This window comes from Cupressus sempervirens, chromosome 7, assembly GCF_028749045.1.
Source record: "Cupressus sempervirens isolate cs-2001-9-10 chromosome 7, ASM2874904v1, whole genome shotgun sequence".
Lineage (NCBI taxonomy): Eukaryota > Viridiplantae > Streptophyta > Pinopsida > Cupressales > Cupressaceae > Cupressus > Cupressus sempervirens.
The window spans coordinates 791,351,951-791,368,535 of NC_143124.1; the positions used below are offsets into that span (position 1 = coordinate 791,351,951).

The 16,585-nt window shown below is 35.1% G+C and overlaps 1 protein-coding gene across 1 annotated transcript in view; it reads left to right on the forward strand.

The window, feature by feature from the left end:
- LOC149549718 (pre-mRNA-splicing factor SLU7-like) overlaps nucleotides 1-16,295 on the forward strand; it is a 57,513-nt gene extending 41,218 nt beyond the window's left edge. Inside the window, exons 2-10 of the mRNA XM_089793014.1 lie at nucleotides 12,876-13,039; nucleotides 13,147-13,259; nucleotides 13,468-13,881; nucleotides 13,997-14,132; nucleotides 14,241-14,540; nucleotides 14,706-14,922; nucleotides 15,036-15,139; nucleotides 15,760-15,828; nucleotides 15,938-16,295. Coding sequence (XP_089649140.1) covers nucleotides 12,876-13,039; nucleotides 13,147-13,259; nucleotides 13,468-13,881; nucleotides 13,997-14,132; nucleotides 14,241-14,540; nucleotides 14,706-14,922; nucleotides 15,036-15,139; nucleotides 15,760-15,828; nucleotides 15,938-16,015 — 1,595 coding nt within the window. The 3' untranslated portion in view covers nucleotides 16,016-16,295. The remainder of the gene's footprint in view (nucleotides 1-12,875; nucleotides 13,040-13,146; nucleotides 13,260-13,467; nucleotides 13,882-13,996; nucleotides 14,133-14,240; nucleotides 14,541-14,705; nucleotides 14,923-15,035; nucleotides 15,140-15,759; nucleotides 15,829-15,937) is intronic.
- The last annotated feature ends 290 nt before the right edge of the window (nucleotides 16,296-16,585 follow it).

Genomic DNA, 16,585 nt, shown 5'->3' on the forward strand with positions numbered 1-16,585 from the left:
TAATATTAAGTTGCTAGTTCTTTTATCTGTTTTCTTCTTGTGTATTGCATTTTTGTTTTTCAATATGGTATTAGAGCCAAGTTTGAGATTCATTTAGTGTTGTTTTCAAAGTTTTTGGAGTGCTGAAGATGCAATATGTTTGCAAAAGGAGCTGCTGCAAGTTATATCAGCTAGTGTGCTGATATCATTGGTGTTATTTGGGAAGAGTACTCATTGCAACAATACTCACAAGTGTAATAATTTTTTTTTTGGTAAAAATTTCTTGTTAGTTTTCTCTTGTTTTGTGATGGCCAATCTTGTAAATTCTTATCTAACTGAATCAAATACGCTAGATGGTAACAATTATGTTAATTGGAAGTTCAAGATGCAAACTCTAATACAGGGGCATAATATTTGGGCCATTGTAAATGGAATAGAGGCCAAGCCTACATCACCTACAACACCACCAACTATTGTCCAAGACTGGGAAAAAAGAGAAATAAAACTCAAGATTCTCTTATGCATGTCAGTAAAAGATTCGGTTATCCCTCACATAAGAGACATTACTACTTCTAGTGGTACATGATCAGCTTTGAAAGGTTTGTATGAGATTACAAACTCAAATAGAAATTTGTTTTTAAAGAGAAAATTATTGTCTATCAAAATGTAAGTAAATGAAAGTGTCAGTGAATTTCTATCAATAGTTTAGGAATTGACAGAGAAGTTAGCTGATGTTGGTGAACAAGTATCTAGTAATGGTCTAGTAACAGTTACTTTGAATGAAATGGTCAGTGACTCAAGTTTTCATTATTGGTTTGGTTGCAAGAGAAAATACACCTTTTGAGAATTTGATAGGTATCCTTCTACAAGAAGAGGAGAGAAAGAAGCATGTGAATAACAGATCTCAAAGTGTAGACTCAGCTTTGATTGTGAAAGACAAGAAGCCATATAAAGGAAAGCAATGGTCAAAGAACAAAGGATGGGGTAAGTTCGACAACCAAAAGAACAAAGAAGATAAAAGGTATCATGTTGGGGAAGCATCAAAATCAAATGTAAAGAAAAATAAAGATTGTAATTATTGTGACAAATTTGGTCATTATGCATATGAATGTTACAAAAAGAAAAATAACGAGTCCAAAAACAACAAATATGAAGTTAATTTTGTAAATAGTGATAATACAATAAGTGATAACCTTCATGATTTAAAGTTGTCTTTGATTATGCTCTTTTAGCTGAATCAAGTGATTGTAATGATTGGTTTATAGAGTCAGGGGCATCAATCCACATGTCATGTCATAGAAATTGGTTTAAAAAATTTCAAGAGAAAGATGATGGTAGAAAGATCTATTTAGGAGATAAAAGGTCCCATGATGTAAAGGGATGTGGTGATATAAGTATACAACTGCCTAGTGGTCATGTAAAGCAACTTTCTAATGTTATGTACGCTCCAAGAATTAAGAATAATTTGATTACAGTTTCAGCAATTACTGATCAAGGTCGAAAAGTTGAATTTTTGAAGACAGGTTGTCAAGTTAAAGATAAAGAAAATCACAATAATGTGAATGTTGAAGGAATCAGGATGGGAGGTTTGTATAAACTTATGCCAAAATGGTAATGTCATCATGGAATGAATGCTACATGTGTATCTACTGAAGAGCTACGACATAAGACATGGTTATTTAAATTCTTAGTTCTCAATTCATGAAACGGATCTCATTCGGGCACATGAATTGGATCCGTGGATTCGTAATTTTTTTTATTTTTACCAATTATGATTTGTGTATATATATATATGCATTATATATACTAAAAAATGAGAGAAATATACATAATTCTAAAACTAAATCATTTCAAAGTATGAATCTATGATTCTAAATCATTTCATGGTATGAGTCTCTGATTTTGGTATGAATCTATGAATCAAATCCATTATGATTAAAAAAAATTCGAAAAAAGAAAAAAAATCGAAAAAATTCAAAAAAAAACTAGAAGAATCTAGACGAGTCCAACCACAGATCCAGATTTGGATCGGGTCCGAATCCGGATCCAGCCTCTAGGGCACGAATCCGATAACTAAGTTTAAATTTAAAAGATCCGATTTCTTGATAAAAAAAAGAGATGGTGCAAGGTCTTCCAATATTTAAGGATGAAAAAATCAGTTGTGATGAATGTGCATCAGGCAAACAACATAGAAATGAATTTCCAATAAGAACCAACGTGAAGGAAAGAACTATTCTTGAATTAGTGCACTCAGATGTGTGTGGTCCCATGCAAACTCAATCACTTGGTGGAGCGTCTTGCTTTCTTATATTTGTTGATGATTGCACTAGATACACTTGTGTGTATTTCTTAAGGAACAAGAGTGAAGTTTTTGAATATTTCAAAGAATTCAAAACAATGGTAGAAAAACAATCAGCTTACAATGTTAAGATTCTTAGATTAGATCAAGGTGGGGAATATACTTCTGAAATTTTTGTGAAATATTGCAAGGAAAATGACATTCTTAAGCAATATGCAGTTGCCCATATTCTTGAACAAAATGGTGTACCTGAAAGAAAAAATAGAACAATAGTTAAATGTGCTAGTAGTATGTTGAAAGAAAAGAATCTCCCAAATAATGTGCGGGATGAAGTAGTTAATATAGCTACGTATTTGTTAAATAGAAGACCTACCAAGTATCTTGCAAACAAAACTCCTTATGAAGCTCTTCTTGGAATTAGCCAGTTGTTAGTCATTTGAGAATTTTTGGAAGTGAGGCATATTGTCATATTCCAAAAGAGAATAGACGAAAACTTGATGCAAAGTCATTCAAATGTATATTTGTTGGTTATTGTATTGATCACAAGGCCTATAGGATGTACAATCCTACTACTCGTAAGGTATTTGCTAGTAGAGATGTTATATTTCATGGATTTGTAGATGATGTTCAAGAAGAAGAAAAGGTGGACAAAACCATTTCATTGAAACTACTTGAAGAAGACAATGAAAGTTTGGATATTGTAGATAAAAGAACTCATGATCAAAGTGGGCATGAGACAAGTCAAGTTGAGGCCACTCCATCCAATAATGAAGCAGTAAGAAGATCTACAAGGCAAATCAAGGCACCGGTAAGGTATAATGATAATGGTATAATGACTCAAGTAATGAGTGTAGATGAATGTCACATTTTTGAAGAAGCTAAGAATCTTAAAGAATGGATGAATGCAATGCATGAAGAATATGTTTCGATTATGAATAATGACACTTGGGAACTAACTGAACTACCAACAAGCAAAATTCCTATTGGTTGTAAATGCTTGTTCAAAACAAAGCTTAATGCTGATGACACTTTTGATAAATTCAAAGCTAGATTAGTTGCAAAAGGGTACTCACAAAAGATAGGAATTGATTATGAAGATACTTTTGCACTAGTAGGTAAAATGAATACTGTTAGACTAATGATTGCACTTGCTACTAAATTTGATTAGGCTCTTCATCAAATGGATGTTAAATCAACATTTTTAAATGGTGATTTAAGAGAAGGCTTTTATCTTCAACTTGAAGGTTTGTAAAACAAGGAAAAGAACATTTTGTATATAAGTTAAAAAAGGCATTATACGGTCTCAAGCAAGCGCCAAGATCATGGTATGAGAAAATTGATAAATTCTTCTTTCAACAAGGATATATCAAGAGTAAAATTGATCCAAATGTGTACATAAAGATTGATGAACATGGGAATGTTGTTTTGATTTCTTTGTATGTGGATGACTTAATCATTATGGAAAGTACTATAGAGTTGATTGATACAATCAAAGCAGCTCTATCACATGCATTTAAAATGAAGGATCTTGGCAAAATGCATTATTGCTCAGGGATTGTAGTGTGGAAACAAAATGGTAGGACTTTGATTACTCAAAGTAAGTAAGCAAAGAAGTTAGTCCAAAAGAGTAATATGCAAGATTGTAAAGTAGCATGTACCCCATTGGAACCAAATTTCAAGTTCTCTTGTGATAGCGACACTTCAGAAGTCAATGGGACATTGTATAGGTAGATGGTGGGAAGTCTAATCTGCTTGACCACTACAAGACCTAATATCCCATATTCTATCAGCATACTTAGCTAATTCCTGACTAATCCTCTTGAGGTTCATTGGAATGTAGCAAAAAGAGTCCTTTGATACCTACATGGCAGCATATCTTTTGGCATCGAATATACTAACCATTTGAATGTTAAGTTGACAAGTTATTTTGAATTTGATTGGGCAAGAGATTCAGATGATCGTAAATCAACAACTGGTTATGCATTTAACATTGGATCAGGGGTTATCTCTTAGAGCAGCAAGAAGCAACCAACGATTTCTCTTTCATCTATTGAAGCTGAATACAAAGCATTATGCAGTGCTACCTATGAAGCAATTTGGCTAAGGGGAATTCTTGATGATATGGGACAAAAGAAAGAAGGGTCTACTTCAATCAAGTGTGACAATCAAAGTACAATCAAACTTACAAGCAATCCTATTTATCATGCAAGACCAAAGCATATTGAAACACATCATTTTGTAAGAGAGAAAATACAGTCTCAAGAGATAGAGCTGAACTATTGTAATACCAATGACAATGTAGCTCATATATTTACTAAGTCCTTAATAAAAATAAAGTTTTTTACAATTAGAGAGATGTTAGGGGTCAAACAAAATTTGGTTTTTCCTCAAGGGGGAGTGTTAGAGTAATGAATAACCAACTACACATGTGGCAACTTAAGTTTGAGTTGTTGGCAGCAAGAGTCCAGTTTAATTGTAATTGTGTCATAGAGTTCTTGTTTGAACAAATGACTAATTGTAGATCTGTCCCTTAGATCCAGGTAGCTGTCTAGAGTAGTCCACTTGTCTATTACTTTTGTTGTGTTGTCAAACTCTTAATAGTTTGTTGTCAATCTCCTTTGCAATATTTTAGGATTGTAGGTTGGTCATTCAGCTGTATAAATAGGCTTCCAATATTCAATAATATCATGTCGCTAGTTCTTTCTTTTATCTATTTTCTTCTTGTGTATTGCATCTCTGTTTTTCAATACTCTAACCTTTGAAATTCCCCCCCACGGTTTGACTTGGATTAGTATCTTGTACATGTATTTTGGTCTGATTTGAACTTGATGATTTTGTTCTCATGTAATTGAATTCTTCGACTTCATCTTGAACTCGAACTTGCATTTAACTTGAATTCATCTTTGTGATATCCCCGTTAAAATAAAATTTATATAATTAAAATATAAATGAATGATTAATTAAAAGGAATAATATAATATAAATAATGATATAATTGTATTATAATATCATATAATATAAATCATTATGATAATAATATTAAAGTATTAAAATGAATCAAATGATAATTAAATATTATCAAATAAAACAATAAAATGTAATTCCAGATACTGATTAAATTAATTTTCAAAATATATAAATTGAAGTATAGATAATATTCATACATATATAATAATAATGGCCTATTAATGGGCCTTTGAGGGTTAAACCTTAGTAGTCAGATGGTGGTAGGGTTGTTTGGTCACCTCTGGAGGAAGGATGGATCAAGATTAACTTTCATGGTGCATCCAAAAACAATCTAGGACTGTTAGGGATTGGATTTGTTGCACGTGATGACCAAGGGAGGATCCTAGCTATTGGAGCTAAAAGGGTAGCAAACGTGACAAACAGCAAAGCAGAATACTAGGTAGTTATAGGGGCAATTTTGATGGCCAAAAAATTGGGAGTACAAAGAATTCATCTTGAAGATGATTTGCAACTTGTTGTGAATGACATTGTCAAAGGGGAGATGGATACATGGTATCTCAACAAACATATTAGGAGGATCCAAAGTTTGTTGGGAGAATTTGTTGATTTTCGAGTATCCCATGTCCTTAGGAAAGCTGATTCCATGGTAGATGAACTATCAAATGCTGGGGTGTTGGGCTCATTGGAGGAAAAATTTGATGTGTTTGAAGACTTTTTGTTTTTGGGCAATGAGGACAAGTCTACCATGGCTCTTGTCAAATTAAGTTAAAGTTGACGGTGTTATGAAGTTGGAGGCAAGAGTAAGATGAATGTGATGTTTTTAGTTGGCCGAAGCTACGTACGATGGTGTCGTGGTAGTGTGAGCTCATGTTTGGGCTGTTTTTTCTCTATCATGTATCTACTTCGGTACTGATTCTGTCATCATGACATGTGATGGGGTGTTCTTCCCAGAGGAAAGAGAGTACTTTAAATGGAGTGGTGAAATGATCAAGGATGCATTGTTTTTTGCCCTTTTGTCTGTTGGTGTTTGGCTTAAGCAGGAGTATCCATGGAGGCCAACTTTTCTTTGGTATCACAAGGCCAGTTACCTGGTTTTAGGGGTGCGATCTTAGTACACCTAATGAAGAATGTCTTCAAATTCGAGAAGGTGGAGTTTTGGGAGGTTGTTTTTCTTTTGTTTGTGAGGAATTCTTGAATAATAATGTGAGGCCCAAGACCAACTTGGATATATCCTCACTGTTTCTGGCCTTGGCTATGTTGGTGGGTTCCTCAAAGAATGAGGTGTTGTGGGTTTCCAGGGCTTGTTTGGAGCTCAAGTGAGCTGGTGGTTTGGCAGAAATAGTGGCAAGGGCGGAATTGGGGGCGGGCTTGCATATGGGTCATGGCACATGGAGACTCATCGGTGGTGGTGACAGGAATTTGCAGCCACTTGTGGTCTGATCCTTGTCTTGCCCAATGTGGGTACATTTGGTGGATGCTCGGAAAGGATGGAGAGATTTGTAGGTCTGTTTACAACACAAGAGGTGGCGAAGAGGGAATTGGTGGATGGAAAATGGAGGGTGAAGTCAACCCCTGTGAAATCTATCGCTCCACAAATTGACAGTGTCCCAGCTCTGCAGCATTAAATTATTCCAAAACGAGCTGTTTGTGGGTGTGAAATTAAGATTGGTGGCAGTGGTGCCAAGGGCTTTGGTGGTGGTGTGGATGGGGTTTCTTTCCCCAACTTCTCCAGGTAGGAGGTGCCTGGGTGGTTCGGTTGATAATTTGGTGGTGATGTCGGTCTTGCAGGATGGTAGTATGGGCTAATGGGTGTTTGGATGGGTTGCTGTTTATCTGCGGGGTGGTTTTTGAATGCATGCCAGGTCTGGTTCGTAGATCGAATGTTTTGGTTCCAGTATGGGAATGGTGGTTTCAAATCTGCCAATTACAGTGGCATTGTAATACTTTTTTGATATTAATATAATTCTAAACTACTGATCAAATTTTTTTTAATAGTAATAAAAATATTATCAATATTAATAAATAATATCATAATAATACAAACATAATAATATTAATATTATTAAATAATAATATAATAAAATTAATCAAATGAAAAGATGCCTTTTCTCATGATAAAGAATATAGAGGGAACTTTTATATAGAAGAAATCTGCAAAAACTCAGAGAATCAGATTGGGTACATTAAACTCTTCCCATTTGAAGTTTTGGAGCTAGAGTTCTCCTTTGTGTAGCATCTACTTGCAATACTGAGGTCTGGAGAATCGCCTTGCCTTCTAACTTCTTCTTGAGCTCACCTTGCAAAACAAGGGAGAACAACATTAAGTTCACCAAGATTGATAAGAGAACATGAAGGAAAATGTGAAAGTTTACATTGCATTAATATCAAATAAGGAGGCAAATGAGAAAGACTTGAAATGAATTCATTTGTTATTCCAGAATTAAGAGATTTTGGTTTAGGTTGGTGACTGCACAGGCCTCCATTGATACTTAATGTGGCTATTCAACTCTCATCATAGGATTGTAATTGCTTTGTTTGAGAGAAATTGATGTATATATAGCTTCATCCACCCTATTTAAAGGAACATGGTTACCTCTAGGAGAGTAGAGAAGCTTGTGGCTGTATGTATTGCCCAGTGTCTCATGGATAACAATAAGATTGAGCACATAGAGAAGCTGCTACAGTCGAGGATAGGGGGTCTGATGAATGTTAGCTTTCTCCTTTAGCCAGCACCCATGACATACGCACAAGAGGTTCAACAATATCACATGCAACAAATCACATACATGCCAACACAATGATTTACTCAATAATAGGTCTGATTGTATCAATACACAAGATATAACTAAGAAATCATGTATGTTATTAAAAAATTTAGTCTCCATAAGAATTAGAACTAAAGTTTTATCTCTGAACATTAAACCTTAGCTTAGCTTTTACGACTCTTTTATAGATCACATAACATAAGCCATTACAAGAATTAATTCCCTAGACTTCAAATTTTTATACAACACTCACTCATGCTTTTGGGGAAATTACAGCATTTGCAAGCTGCAAAATCAGTTGCATGCATGCAACTTCTCACTTATCCAGTATGTGCAACAAAATCCACATCTTGGCAACCTTCAGTATCCATATTTGAACTTCCTAGCAACCGGCAAACAGAGAACACCACTTGCCTTTTGTTCCTAGCAATCCCCTCTTGGGAGCTGGCTCCTCCAATTTCCAAGTATTATTTAGTTTGTAGTTTTCCCATTCAATTGGGACCCAAATTCAAAATTGAATGTATGGTCTAAGTTTAACCCTTTCAGCCAAAGGCAACTTCATCAGCATTTAAATAACCTAATTTGTGCCCTTTTCGACATGCATTGACATTCAAATGGGGTGCTTCAAATCTCAAGGCTAATTTGGACAAGTCAAAGATGACTCTTATATTAACTCATCTATGATGCCTCATAGACTCTCTTACAGTTTTCCAATTTTATCATCTGTAAGCTCCATTTTGAAATATCACAATCCTTCATTAACCTGCATGCGAAGGTATGAGAGGATCTGCAATGTTCCCACCAGGTAGGACATTCTAAATAACTAATAATAATTAAATGTGTGTAAAAATGACCTCCCAGAAGTTTTCTGCACCGTAGGAGCCTAAGCTTCTTATTCTCAAAAAAAATGCAGAGAATTTTATTTTGGTTGATGCTGGTTGTGGAACACCAAGATGCTTCTGCATCACAATGTAGCAGCATAGTGGGATGTATAGCTTGAGGAGTAAATGCAAATTGATGAGAATCAGATTACATAAAAGGTTGTTCAGGTTCCAGTTTTAAAAGCTAGATGAATCTTGTTATATAGGCAATGATAAGTGTGCCATGACAGGTGCATCAGACAACGAGTTAGATTTGCCACTGTATTTTGTGTGCCAGTTTGCTTTTTAGTATTGTACTGTGTGCTTTGTATCTTTTAGTTGACCAATTAATCTATAATATAAATTGTATACTACTGATGCGTGTCAAACTGATTGACAAATTGTCAAACTTCGTACAAATTTTTGCTTTTTTTATTAATGAATGTTGTTTAAATAAAAGATGAATGCAACTTCTATCATTTAATTAATTTTTCAAATATCAATTACTATGCATCATTTAAATCATAGTTTGCAGATTTGGACTCGGAGAGTGCTCGGCAAGCGCAAAATTTTCAACTCGGCAAAAACTCGGAATATACTCGACAACAGAAAGTTCTAAAAATTAAAATCTCTTAAAGAAACATAATGTTTTTGTAGAATTCAATTACAAAATGTATTAAATTAGACATTGACATCTCAATAGAGAAAAGGCATATTTTTATAGCACTAACATCATGTGAAAAACACATCTTAACCAGCATTTTACCTGCATTGACATTTTTACAGACATTTTTTTACATCTATAAAAACATGAGAGTTAAACTGGAGGGTACTAGCCTAGCAAAAAAATGAAATATCCCAAATGGATATTTGCTCTGCTGCTACTATTTGTTTAATTATATAAATTATATTTTCCTGTAGATTTTTCTTTGATCTTATAGAGCTAGAGAGAAGTTACAGAAGAAGGTTGTTTCTTTTTGTATTTTTTAGAATATATGTATTACAATGAATAAATAACAGTAACTGATAAAATAGAAGTGATAGAAATCATATGTAGAAATACATACTATTTTGGAAATGATTCCAAAACCGTACTAGCAGAGTCCGATTAATTTTAGAATAGTACCAATACAGATGTACTTCAAACAAGGTTGACGCCCGCTGAAAATGGGAACCAGCTACAGCCAAACAAATTCAAATGATAGAGCCCAAGCTGCGGCAATAAAACAACTCCATTCTGCTCAAATAAACACTCTAGAATTCCTCCCGTGAGCTGCTATAAGGAAAAGCCAGGCTGAACCAAAGTGGCCGCCTTCCTAATAAATCCATTGCCTACAAAGTGTGACTGCAATACTAGAAATTGATCCTCTTTCGTGATCAAACTGTATGGATAAGAACTTTCAAATTTGATCTTGTTGAGGGCTACATCCCAACAAATCTGCTCTCAACACTAGGGTTTGCGTCCTAAGTGAGGAATGCTCTTCCAGAGCAATGGCATCCAAAATAGGTTTACCAAATGATAAAGACACTCATTTTTAGGTTGCCTTCTCCTTATATCCCCTCTCCAAGGCAATTCGAACCCTAAAAGAACCCTAAAGTGGATTTCATTTAAACTTTATAATATTACATTATTTTCCCAATAAAGGCGTCCAAATAGAAGGAAATCATTACTTTATTAATGATAAATAACTCTAAGCATCAAATAAGTCCTGACAAGTAATCAAATACTAGAGACTGAGCTCTTTCCAACGAGCTATCGCACATAGGGATATAGATCCAAATGGTGCCAGAAAACTCCTTATTACTCCAAAATGGCTAAACACTTAGCCTTATTTAAATTATTAAAATGCTAACTTAGGAGAATATTTAAATATATTAAAATATTTCCCAAGTAGCCGAGGAACAACCCAAACACCTCTAAAACATGAAACTGAGTTTGTTACCTGCTTGTGATTGATGCCAGACAACCTAGGCCAATTGGTAGTCAACCCTCAAATCTAGGGATACTATAGGGAACGCACCCAAATCTCCTGAAATTGAGACCACGGGGTGATCTCATAGAACCTCAACTCTGCAAATGTCATGATCTCCTAAAAGGTAGGAATCTTCTCCTACAATCAAGGAGCTGCCCCCTAAAATCAAGGAATTGCTCTCAACTGATCTACTACTGCCTGTAATACCAAATCCGGATGCTGAAAACCCTGACTGAGTCTTTGATCACCACTCCCAGCCTACGAGACTCCATAATAGGCTAACTCTCATGTCACTGCTAGACAGAGCTAAAAAGGGGACATGACAAAAAAATTGAGAGTACTCGTAGAGTTTGCAAAAAATGTTTTAAATAGCTGCCCCTTAAACCTATCCTTCACTTGCCAAATTCCTAGACCATAGCTCTCTATCATGGATTTCTGTTTATTGGGATTCCATGATGAACAAAACATAATTTTGCCATCAATTACAATAGTAGGGGCATGTAATGGATTGGGGTATCTGCATTCTTCATTAGGGATGGCAATTCTCACTTTATTTGCAGACCTGAAAAGTTTGCCTTATATTGTCATGCTGTACTCTAAGATAAATTCTGGGAAAGTGAGGCCATAGTCTAGCTGCAAGGGAGATCAATTGCCATAATGATGACTCGCTTTCAACTCTTGTTGTATGCTCCCTTATTTATGGAGTCTGGTTTGAAAAGGGCAAAAACCCTGGTGATCCCAGCTGGGTTATGAAAGCAGACTACCACCTGCTTTATCCCTTCATCTGAAAGGAAGTTTTGTGTTCGCAATGTACAAAATTGCCATGTTAAGGTGTGGTGACCCTTTTTCATATCAAAAGACTCCTCAACCAAGAGGGAAAATCTGTGCTTTGCATGTTGCATTCTTCAAATATGGCGGAGTAACATTTTCCTGTTAAAAGGGGAATTTTAGAAAGCCATGAATAGACAAAAGCTCACTCAGAATCAAATATGTTAGTTATATGATTTGTGTGCTACCTTCCTCTAGGTGGGTAGCATTTTCATGTTTTCCCAGCTGAAGAAAAAGATAAACTTTAAAATCCATGTTTAGGTTGAAGCAGTCAGAATTGAATATTTTAAGCATAGTTGGCATAATCGTGAATAATCGGCGAGTTTCTACTAATTGCCGAGTTTTTGGGACTGGCGAGTTTTTCCCAAATTTAATCGCAAGAAAAAATTGCCGAATTTTTGCAAAAAATTGGCGAGTTTTTAAGGAAAACTCTTTTTAAATTTTTTATTTTTATTTTTGTTTTTTTTTTAATTTAAAAAAAAAAAAAATTGTTAAAAACAAAAGGCAAAAAGCCTATATATATTATGTAAGATAGAGAGTTACAATATGCTAGTAGAGCTAGGAAGAAGCAAATGTGATTGTAATGATGTTTTTACTTCTACTTTGACACAAATTATTTACTATTATGCTTCCCGCCATCAGCATTCAGCATGAGAATGTGATTTTGTACCCACTATGCATTTATATATATCTAAACTCCTGCTTCTTTCTTTTGTGTTCTCTATAATGAACTCATTAGATGCATCTTCTCATTGAAATTTGCAAAAAAATGTATTTTGTATTAAATTTTAGCAGTTTTTTTAGGTTTCCGAGTTTTCCCGAGTTTTTTTTTTTAAATGGCCGAGTTTTTCCCGATTAAACTTTTGGGGGGCTCGGCGAGTTTTTGGATTTTGCGAGTTTTCCAACTATGATTTTAAGTGTTATCTTCTGATTGTGGTTTTGAATTTCAAGCATTCTTGATCTGGGCTTTGATCTGGGAATGAGGCAAGGGAGTCACCTCTCTCACTGAGATGACAGACGCCTAATGATTAGGAATTTTGAATATATTTGCTTTGGAGGCTTCATAATTAAATGATATTTGTACAATTTTAAAATATATCATTACTGCTGTTCACTTAAGATGTGTGAGGAAGAAAGTACCTGTTCATGCCTACTGCAAGGACACTTTTGTCTGCAATAGTGCTAATGGTTTTTTAAACTACAGGGTCTTTTAAATCAAGAGAAGATCACAGAAAGCAGTTGGAGTTAGAAGAGGCCCGGAAGGCTGGACTTGCACCAGCAGAACTTGATGAAGATGGAAAGGAGATCAACCCTCACATCCCTCAATATATGTCATCAGCTCCATGGTATCTCAATGCAGAGAGGCCGGTAATTATTATTTTTAACTCTTGTAGTGCTGATTGCACTGTTTTTATGTTGTAATAACACTATTATCCCAAGATTTCTTATCTTATTGCCACTATTTTTTTCATCAGAGTCTGAAACATCAAAGGAAATGGAAGTCAGATCCAAACTATTCAAAGGACTGGTATGACAGAGGTGCCAAGGTCTACCAGGCTGATAGATACAGAAAAGGTGCATGCATAAAGTACGTCTAAATCACGTGTATGCTTTTACAAAAAGTTATATTCTTAGACGTTCTCTTCTGTACTGAAATGGCAACTAGCATTGTTCCCAGTGGGTTTACTTGATCAAATGATAAGATAAAAATTAAAATCAAGAGTAGAGCTTTTTGGATTATCAAATATTGTATTTTTATTTTTATTTAATTTTCCAAAACTGATTTTTTGTGCCAGCTGTGGGGCAATGACACATGATAGTAAGTCTTGCATGGAAAGGCCTCGTAAAGTTGGAGCAAAATGGACAAACAAGCGAATAGCACCTGATGAAAAAGTTGAAGCCTTTGAGCTGGATTATGATGGCAAACGAGATCGTTGGAATGGATATGATCCAGCCACATATGCCCGTGTTATAGATAGGTATGATGCCAGGGATGATGCAAGGAGGAAATTTCAGAAAGAACAGCAATTGATAAAACTGGAGCAGAAAAATAATAATCCTGAAGAAGAAGGTGAGGACAGTGACGAGGAAGATGATGAGGATGCTCTAAAGGTTGATGAAGCTAAGGTTGACGAGAGCAAGCAAATGGACTTTGCTAAGGTAGAAAAGCGTGTGCGTACCACAGGAGGTGGTAGCACAGGTACAGTCAGGTTAGTTTCTATTTTGATCTTTATTGTAATCAGCTTTTTGGCTTTTTAGTTGATGGTATATGTTTCACTTTCATTTGGATTCTGATTCACTCTTACATGCGTAAATGTACACCAGAAACTTACGAATTAGAGAAGACACTGCCAAGTATCTTTTGAATTTGGATGTCAATTCAGCTCATTATGATCCAAAGACTCGGTCCATGAGAGAGGATCCTCAACCTGACAGTGATCCAAATGAGAAGTTCTATGGGGTATGCTGCCTGTTATAATTTATAAATATTAAATATTGATGCTCTGAATGGTAATCATATTCTTATTATGATGCTCTGGTTTGATTTGCATTTCACAAAATTTTACAGGGAGATAATGAATATAGAACCACTGGCCAAGCTCAGGATTTTAAGCAACTGAATATACATGCATGGGAAGCCTTTGAGAAAGGACAGGATATTCACTTACAAGCAGCTCCATCCCAAGCAGAACTGTTGTACCAGGAATTCAAAATCAAGAAAGAAAAATTGAAGTCCCAAACGAAGGAGGATATCATGCTCAAGTATGGAAATGCAGCATCTGAAGAAAAACCTCCGGTTGAGCTACTAATGGGTCAAACTGAGAATCAAATTGAATATGACAGAGCAGGTCGTGTAATTAAAGGCCAGGTAAGCCGTATTGGAACTTCACCATTTGTTCTGTGATGAGATGAATTGGTTTGAAAAAGCTGATTGTGAAATTCTTGACTGGTGAAATATTTTAATTGAAAGACTAGTTTTTCCTTTCCTTCTGTAGGCTAGACATGAACTGTTGATTCAAATCTCTATTTTCAGGAAAAAGCTGTGCCAAAGAGCAAGTACGAGGAAGATATTTTCATTAACAACCACACTTCTGTTTGGGGTTCCTGGTGGAAAGATCACCAATGGGGTTACAAATGTTGTAAACAAGCAATAAGGAATAGCTACTGTACAGGGTTAGCAGGGATTGAAGCTGCCGAAGCAGCAACTGATCTAATGAAAGCTAACTTGATTCGAAAGGAATCTGTGGAAGGTTTTTGCCCTTTGCTTTGCTCATAATAATTTTGCTATCAAAATATTAGTTTAGATACATAGTTTTCTTTTATTTTTGCCATAGCATTTTATTCATTCCTTTTCCTGTTACAGAAAAGCCTCCACAACATGAAGAAAAGAACCTCGCAACGTGGGGTTCTGATGTTCCTGAGGATCTTGTTATTGATCAGAAACGTCTTACAGAGGCTCTCAAAAAGGTATTGATTGAAAATGTTGTTTGCGGAACTTCTTTAACTTAATAAACATTGTAAGATGAATTCTTACTTCCGTCTATATACAAAATAACAATCAAGTTACAGGATTGTTCTGACCCATAACTATGCATATAACAGTCAAGTTACATGATTGTTCTGACCCAAGTTATAAGGAATGTATCTTGGTGCTTGCGAAACTGATTCCATTTAGGAATATGATTCTGAGGGCAAAGGTTTAATTGGAACTTTTAAGATAAATTCAAAGCATACTGTTTGTGGCAAAATAAAACCAATCAATAAACCTATTACAAGATAATGTTAACAAAAGTGCAGTTACTACTTTTCAATGGCAACAAGGTAACATTACAAATCAAGTGTTGCAAATTGATGGCATGACCATCATACCAAGAGAAAGCATAAATGAATCAATATACATTTGTAATTGACTTTGACCGAAGCATGTTTTTGCTAACAATTGTATTGAGTTTAAAAAAGGTGAAATTGACCATTCTGATTAGTCAAACCTGCACCTTGTCAAATTGTATTAGAGTTTTGACAAACGCCATGTAATTGTCAAGTATCCAATCTTACAACTATTGATTTGCTATGCTTGATCTTACCAGGAGGATGAGAGGAGAAAGGAAGAGAAGGATGAAAGAAAACGTAAATACAATGTTAAATGGAATGATGAGGTAGGAACACTTTTTGCATTCTTGTTTTTCAAGTCATGATTGTGGATTAAATGGACTGTCCCATGCCTCTGTTAGAAACTTATTTATGTTTGTGCTTTGCTTCTTGCAGATCACTGCTGAGGACATGGAGGCATATCGAATGAAAAGAATTCATCACGATGACCCAATGAAAGACTTTCTACACTGATTCTTGTCTCTATTTCTATAATTTTCTGCTTCATCATTTAGAAAAAATGACAAGTTAGATAAAAAATTGTGATTCACATTGTATTTCATAAAAAATTGTGATTCACATTGTATTTCATATCTACTATTGCAGTCTAAATATTGCACAGGACCAGAAACACAATTTATTATGCTAATCAGATAGGGATTCGTCAGTTCTCTGTGTGTACTCATGAAAGCAGAATGTAAAATATTATGAATATTGAAGTACTGCCATCGATAAATTCCTTGTTCTTAACAAAGTGTCAAGGTCATCAGAATTGATTGATTCTAGCAGGTTTTGCCAATATTTATAATCAATGGAATAACATGCATTTTATAGCAATTGAGCTTTATAAACATTCAGTCATGGCAATCCTCATTCTGATATTATGTTTAGTTAGCACCGGCCTGTTTGATGCCTGCAGAAGTGTGACAAGAATTTCAATCTCCTCATTTAGGTTTTACGGTGTACTCACCAGTAGCATGAATTGCAAAACTCACCAAGTACTCTCCAAACTCATGAGTACTCACAAGCCAATTTGTTAGGCAA